Source organism: Alosa alosa, chromosome 12, assembly GCF_017589495.1.
Source record: "Alosa alosa isolate M-15738 ecotype Scorff River chromosome 12, AALO_Geno_1.1, whole genome shotgun sequence".
Classification (NCBI taxonomy): Eukaryota; Metazoa; Chordata; class Actinopteri; order Clupeiformes; family Clupeidae; genus Alosa; species Alosa alosa.
Window position 1 is genome coordinate 25,679,896 of NC_063200.1, and position 7,803 is coordinate 25,687,698.

Genomic DNA, 7,803 nt, shown 5'->3' on the forward strand with positions numbered 1-7,803 from the left:
CAAGATCTGTCTGCAGGCTAAGACTCCTGCGATATTTTAAGGTCATGTGACATGGTGTCACGGTGGTAAGTCCCTCCCATAGACAGTAAAGGTCCCTCCCCGCAGAGCCCGTCTACGGAGAGCCTCCCCACTCTCTATTAATCCCATACAAACCGAATTTGGCTGCAGTTCACCAGAGTTCACCTAGATGGCGATCGCGGGCGAGTCCAAAATACATGGGGTCCTATGGAGCTACATGGCTACATTTATTGTTTTCACCTGTTTAACAACTGAAACCCTCAGATTTTATTTTATTTTTCGCAAAATGGATATGGATTATCAATCAAAAGTGAAATAATCCGGGAGTCATGTCCTTTCGTTTTCTTAAAGGTTGGGTCGTTGTTGCCCATAACACGCTACCATTGATGTTATGCTATGCTATGATCATGCTAATGAATGACGTCATTGACACGTTTGAAAGGCTTTTTAGAACAATTAAGTGACTTTAAAAAATATAATACTCAACCAAGTGTATTGTCTTTGTCTCCCCTTTCGAATACAATATTCAAATTACTTGAAAAAAAATTATATCCCGAGAAAAGTGGATTTTGAGGGGGTCAGCTCCATAGACCTCCATTCATTCTGGACTCGCCCGCGAGCGCCCCTAGATGCAGTACCACACCGGAAGAGTTCCGAGAGTGAAGGTTCTCCCCTTATTAGACATTCTCTGCTCCCCGGCTGAAAGAAGTCGGACAGAATTTCTAACCAGCAAGCATTGCGTCCATCCCAAACAATATGCATTGTGTTCAATTCTCTGGTTCAACCCAGCATGCATCACATCAGAGCCCGTCTGATCACATCAAGTCAGATCTGCCGCAAGTCGAACTCTCCTAATGTCTAATAAGGGGAGAACCAGAGCCCGTTTACGGAGAGCCGGATCACTCCCTAACTCCATTATACCTGCAATCTGCTGCAGTTCCGCTAGGGGCGATCACGAAAAAGTGCAAAAACTTTTTCGCAAAGCGGCAACCGAGTTATGATAAAATGTCCAGATAAAATGTCCAGATTGTGCGTTTTCATGAGTTTTCGATCGTCATATATTTCATTTCTATTCATCAAAGAGTTCCCAAAATAACATATAAGGTGTGTTAGTGTCTAGTTTCGTAATAAAAAAGCTAAAACGTAATATTATGTTTTTGGCATTCAACGCATGGGAAGGGAAAACGTAATATTAAGTTTTTGGCACTCAATGAGTTAAATTGTTGACTTTTGGTAAGGAAGTTATACAATTATTGTTCTGTTTTTCATATTTTATTTACATATATTTTTGGTATGTTTTTGATTAATATTATTTTTTCTATTCCATATATTTCTTAGTCATCATTGATTGATCTGGTGTCATATGCATAAATGTAAGGCACTTTGAATGACCATTGTGTATGATAACGTGCTATATAAATACATTTTTACTTGAACTTATATAGTATAATTGAAGCATGACATATACAAAAGTTAGGCGGTGGAACGCAATCTGGTGTGTAAGGACTAAGTTAAAAGCTACATTAAACCTTTTATCATACTTTAGCTGGGATAATTTCTGATTCAGAAATTAAGTTATCAAAGTGACCTAAAAAGGACTGATTCTGTACAAAATTGGTGAACACTTGCTATTTTAAGAAAATGTTATCCAGGCATGCCAGCATTTTCTTTTTTTTAATACATGATGTTTAAACCTACTGTAAATAGTACAAATCATTGTGACCTTCTGTAGAGCATTGAATGGAAACTGAATTACCAACATTGACCCAAGATGACTTTCCTTGGACCAACAGGAAATTTAAAAATTACATAAAATAAAAATAAAAAATAAAAAAGGCACTTGAGACGAAGATCACTTACATTGCTCCTGGAAAGGCTAAAACTCTCAGGAAAATGTATTTAGGATAAAGTCTATCCATATAGCTACAAGCCGCTTGCTTGCCCATGGTCTAGGAAGGCGAAATCACTTAAGTCGTAGCCCATAGCTTAAAACCAGATTAAAAAGTTTGATTATAACAGAAACCAAGGCCAAATGGTCGAATCCAGTCATGCCTTAAAACAGCCTGGAGTTAAATGATGCTAATAAATATTATGTAAAATCCATAGAGAAACAGGATTCTCCTCGGTTGTTCAACCAAATAAATGACAGCCCATAGCAGCAATAGCCAGTTGTTTTCCTACATTCCTATTCCAGTAAGACAACACAATCTCCATAATTAAGCCAGCCATAGCGTTCAGAGAATGCATAAGTTATATGTAATTTTTTTGTAAACATTCTCACAGAATTTGACTACCACGTATTTGTCGCAGTGTTCAATCGGCAGCTTTGGTACACATAGAAACAGCACAGCTTTGTTTCTTCTTGCCGCGGTCAAGTCCAACGGTCCCGTTGTCCGTGCTTGTGTGGTCGGGGCCGGTCCCGGTCCCGTGACTTCCGCTGGTGCCCCTGTGGCAGGTGCTGCTGGGAGCCTGGGGAGCCTGGGGAACCCTCCTGTGGTCCGCTAAACCTGTAGCGCGGTAGTATCGGGTAGGGAGGAGCGCAGGGGTGAGGGGGTCCCCTCCTGTCCCTGTCCGAGGGATGATGCCTTTGGGGCAGCCTCATGAATGGAGGAGGGTCAGGGAAGAGGCCAGGCCCAGGGTAGAACCCAGGAGGAGGGGGCAGGAGGCCTGGACCACCATTAAACCCATGGTTCATCCCCCAGGCATGAGGAGGTCTGGGCAAGGGCAGAAGGTACAGAAGACAAATTATACAAATAAGCCCAAGTAAGTCCAGGTCAAATTAGAGTGGGTACAAAATACGAGGTAGAAAGCTACCTAAAAGCAAAATTAAAAACTAGATTTTTTCTCCTAAACCCCCCTTTGAGAAAAAAGGAGCAATAAGAATAGACTGAAAGTGAAAGAAAAGATATTTTGAGATCTTAAAAGGCGCTCTAAGCGATGTCACACGTTATTTAGGCTAAAACATTTTTTGTCAGGTACAGCAAACATCACCTCACCATCCACTAGCTGCCTGTGTACTGAATACACTGTAACAAAATGTGATCTATGTGGAACGCCAGGCTCCAGAAACAGCAACAAAAACAACCTGGGCAAACCTGGCCCATAAAAACATAAACTGTTCCAGCAAATCACCGACGGGATGTACGTTTCGGAGAGTTTCAATTGCACAGGAGGGAGGGGGAGGGAGTAGCAAGCTAGCTCTCTGTTTTGTTTGAACGTTACCCAGCATTGCTTTAACTTAATTGGACATTAAAGGGACACCAGGCAACGTTTTCGTGTTAATTACTCATCTTCACAAGTCGGTATATGGTTAAATGACTCATTACAGGGCGAATGAAGACTCTCTCGCCCACCCCTACTGCCTGTAGGAAAAATATCCCGCTTGCAAGTTCAGTGTATCGTACCCGCCGACCGAAGCAGAATCAGTTTTCATCCTGCATCCACAGCACAGAGACAGGCTAACGAAACTGTAGTGATTGTTGCAAACGTGTGTATAATGGGAGAGCCGGCGAAGCAGCAGCGAAAATCCTTGACGGAAGATGCAAAGAAAAGGAAAAGAGCTTCAGACCGAGCGAGGGGGAGTTTCGTAGAGAAAAAGCATCAGGCTTGCCTGGTGTCCCTTTAAATTGGACATTAAATTGGACATGGGCAAACTGAGACAAGGAGGGATATTTTTCTTTTTCTTCTCAAACTATTCTCACCTACTTAATCATCTTGACCCTGGAGAGGCATAGGGCCTTCACATTCTTCATTTCGCGTGCAGCTCTTTTAGCCTCTACCTGTGAATGGAAATTCTAGTTGAGTTTTTAAATCATAGCGTAAGCTACTTTTTTTTCGATGCAAATCTCAAGCGCTGTTGACTTTGCTGCCCTGTGTAATGTCTTCTGTTAAATATGGTTAAATTGATGGGATAAGGAGGTCACATCAGCTGAATTGAGATCTTCTAGTTTGATACCAGAGTCCATTGTATGTTTCTTGGTGGATTCATCTCTGTCTTCATGTTCAAGTCGATAACCAGGGTCAAGATGATGCCGAAGGCATACACCCCTCACCAACTCCAGATTGTACATCAAATGGTTCTGAGGTGAATGGTAAATTACTTGGCACTTAGTGAAATTGTACAGCCCGTGTAAAATGTTGACAATTTTGCCAGGGCTCACGATGGAATGTGTTGTGTATTGCAGAGTCAGGCTAAATCGGTGTCTCTATATAGCCCTGTTTTATATAGGATGCTTATATAGAAAGCAATACAGGCTAATCATTTCTATGTAACAATAATGGCTGACATAATATTTTCCTTTATTGAAAGCTAGATTCATGAATCGTCAAAGCCATGTCGGGCAATAGGCTATGGTTTAATTCAGCGCCTGGTTGTTCACTTTTCACTCTTGGCCACAGCCTGTTCAGGTGGATTTACTTCGTCCTGTTTCAAAAGCTAAGCAGTGTCTACTGCAGTCGGTAAGTGGATGGAAGACTAATTGGACTATTGCTGGAATAACACATTAGTTCACGCCTCCACCAAAACATCAAATGAGTGACGGATTATGTTGCCTAATCCTATTTTATTGTATTAAATTGAGACAAACAGAAATGCATTTTTTTTGCAACACTTTTAATGTAATAAATAAATGAAAAAATTTTAAAGCTTTGGCATCGTGTTGAACGTTGTAGGCATTCTCTACAAGAGTCCGTGGCTGCTATAATTTGTGATTGTGTCTATTTTAAGGTCTTTTCCTTCAGTTATGTTTGGTAGATCAAGAATTTCTTCACAAAATGCTCCATCCAGTTGACTGATCATGTTTTCCTCTTTATCCTTTACTGGTTTAGATGTATTGCATTTACTGTATATTTATTGTATATCAACTATGTCATTTCTAGCCTTTTACTATTACTCCTTATTTCTTCTATGTAGAGTTTAGGAGAAACAGGTCAGATCTCAATGAAAGCTAATTTATTTTTTGTGGGACAAAGCATTTTTTGAGACAAGAAATGTCCATTTGGGTAGTGACCACCTTCCATACTGCTTAGAGTACAAAACACCATAGTACATTGGCTAAACAATTGACACCTACTTGGTTCATGTTCAAATGTGTGCCATTAGCTGTAACAAATACTACTAGAGGAACAAAATCATATATCTAGTATAAAGAACTTACCTAAAACTATCTTCATATGGCACATCACAGTCCCTCTGCCGTGGTCTCTGGTTCCTGAAGGGTGGGTGGTGTTTAGAGACCTGGGTCTGGGCGAAGGGGCATTGGGAGGTCTCTGGTTGGCATAACCTTGGGCAGGCTCTTGATCTGGTTCCTCCATACCTTCATTACTACCATCACAAGACATTAGAAGGCTCCTGTTACTGAGAGTCTTGGGCTAATATAAAGGTTGTAAAATAGAGCCAACTGACGACAAACCTCCTCTTAGGCCCTTGCTGCAGGTCATCAATGTAGTTTTGTCTCTCTATGTTGTGTCCTCTTGATGTGTTAAATACTGTAAGAAGAGGAAATCAATCAGCATTCTATAGTTTCAGTTACCATTCATACCCATCATTTACATCAAGAACTTCCTATTAGCGAAAAGACACATCTGAAAACAAGTGGCTAACAGTGCCACCTACTGGCGGCATGATGAGCTTTCTGTACATGCCACGAGTCCACTTCTATCTCGTTCTTTTTCTGTCTTATAATGGTTTGTGGATGAGACTGAGGCCAAACACAGTCACCGAGACAACCTCCATGTAATAACTGAGGACTAGGTGAATACTCACTGCCACATGAGCTGGAGTTATAGAGGATGCCCTCCCCAAACACAAATGCAGGAAAGCACAAACATATTCTTCAGTGTGGAACTAAAACACTTACATTCTATGGCTTTCTTTGGTTCAATTCCATCTACATCAATTAGGTACCTACAAGTGGAGAGATATATGTGGTCCTGAGTTTGATACAGTACTTCAGTTAGTCAACCATCTGCAAACACCTAATCAAGCAGACACCAACCTGCACACAAGGTAACCTGTACGATTCAGCCCATGGGTACAATGGACACCAATCAGCTTATCTGTGGTTGAAAAGAACAGAAAAACAGTTGACAGGCAGATCACAGAAATCAAAGGGAATTTAGACTTTAACAGGCCTACTGCTGCTAAAGTTGTGCTAGATGACTTGCCGTTATCTTCGTTGTCAAGTAAAAATTTTCTAACTGCCCTCTTGAAACTGAGGATGGTCGGATCACTTGGAACCTCATGTCCAGCAGTGAAGATCTTCACATAGTACACAGAATCAGGCAAATCCTACAAATCACACGTGTAGAGTTACATACCACAGTAGTAAAGCAGCATGAGAGCATCGACAACAATTCATTTTCATCAATTCAGTAAAGGTGTACATTTATTTACTGTCAATGTCAAAGTGCAAGCAGAGTTCAGATCAGCTTGACAGAACTAGAAGGGTGCCCCAGGTGCCCCAGCCCTCACATTCCCTGTGGATGGGCTAGTAATTACTACTAGTTGGTTACTGCAAGCTTTCAGGACAAATGTTACTCTTACCTGTGGCTTGTAGTAGCGTGTTGTGAAAGTGAGATCAATGATGAGTCCCAGCTGTTGCTTCTCCTCCTCCAACACATGTACAAGATCATTTGGACCAAATGCCTCGGAGGCGGTCAAGCGACTTAACAGGGACTGTGAGAATGCATGGCGTCACTTTAAGATCAACGTGTTAAGATACATTATTCCAAGAAAGCTTTAGAGCATAATTTCTTACCTGTTTCAAAGGGACCTTAAAAGCAACGAAGCGCGTTCCAGGTATCCTTTTACCCACAGCCTTGTAATCGGTCCACCTGAAAGATGTATAAATTAGAGCAATGGAGTTAAATGACGGATGGTCAAGGTTAAAAGCCGTGACTTGTTCATCACTTCAGCATAAAGTCAGCCTTACAAACTTACCTATCAGGGATACCATTCTTCTTGTGTTGAGAGTGAGACATTCTTTTTGCATCTGTAATTTGATCACAGGGCCCTCAGTAAGCCAACATTAGCTAACGAACTGTCCTACGAATTTAAATGATAATATTAGTCACACAACAAGAAAAGAATAACGTTAACATAGCCTAGAATCACTTAACGTGAACGTTCACCACCACAGACATAGCTATGGCAATCGAATATACGCATAAATCATTTAATTCGTAATCGAAACGTTTAGCATATTGGTTCTAACAATAATTTGTATTGCATTGTTGTATTGTATTGTTAGATCGTGCGACTCCAGCTCATGCTCCAGCTTCATTAACAACATTAGTTAGCATTAGCAGTTATCTCTGGCTAGTGCTGCTAGCCTCAGAGTGACATGACTCATTTGTTAACATTAACGTTAGGTGACTTACGCGTGGTATGAATATCCCTCTGAAAAGATGTACGATAACACAACTGGAATGCTTTTACAAAATTCCTACAAGTCACTGTACGACTAAAGACGAGTAATGGATGAATCCCACGCATAGCCTACTGAATACAGCTAGCTTCTGGTGGTTCTGTAACACGTTCGGCAACACGATGCACGCGTCACATTAGCTATTACTGCCCCCTTCTGTATCGGAGGTGTTAATGCCCCGGTTCCACAGGGTATTTACAGGTTTTTTATTAAACCGTGGTGAATATTCTAAAATCTTTGCCGCCAGTCTGACCAAAACAGACCGAGACCTTCTTAATTGTATGGCCTCTAGGGTGGCCAGACGTCCTGCTTTTAGTCCAGTCATTTTAAGCCAAAATAGAACAAATTACAACAGAAG

General features: G+C 41.2%; 1 protein-coding gene across 3 annotated transcripts; it reads right to left on the reverse strand.

Moving 5' to 3' along the window:
- Positions 1–1,677: 1,677 nt before the first annotated feature.
- On the reverse strand, positions 1,678–7,594 carry dusp11 (dual specificity phosphatase 11 (RNA/RNP complex 1-interacting)). Of its 3 annotated transcripts, none has more exons than XM_048259959.1 (10): positions 7,399–7,594; positions 6,959–7,010; positions 6,777–6,852; positions 6,563–6,694; positions 6,184–6,307; positions 6,015–6,075; positions 5,877–5,923; positions 5,430–5,505; positions 5,175–5,341; positions 1,678–2,732 (listed from the first exon to the last, which is right to left on the reverse strand). In XM_048259959.1, exons 1-10 carry the CDS (start codon positions 7,511–7,513, stop codon positions 2,710–2,712), a joined length of 873 nt encoding a protein of 290 aa, XP_048115916.1. In that variant the 5' UTR covers positions 7,514–7,594; the 3' UTR covers positions 1,678–2,709. The 3 variants fall into 3 exon arrangements, with proteins under 3 accessions (XP_048115916.1, XP_048115918.1, XP_048115917.1); XM_048259961.1 differs by having other exon boundaries at positions 6,959–7,058; XM_048259960.1 differs by having other exon boundaries at positions 6,959–7,063.
- Positions 7,595–7,803: the final 209 nt, after the last annotated feature.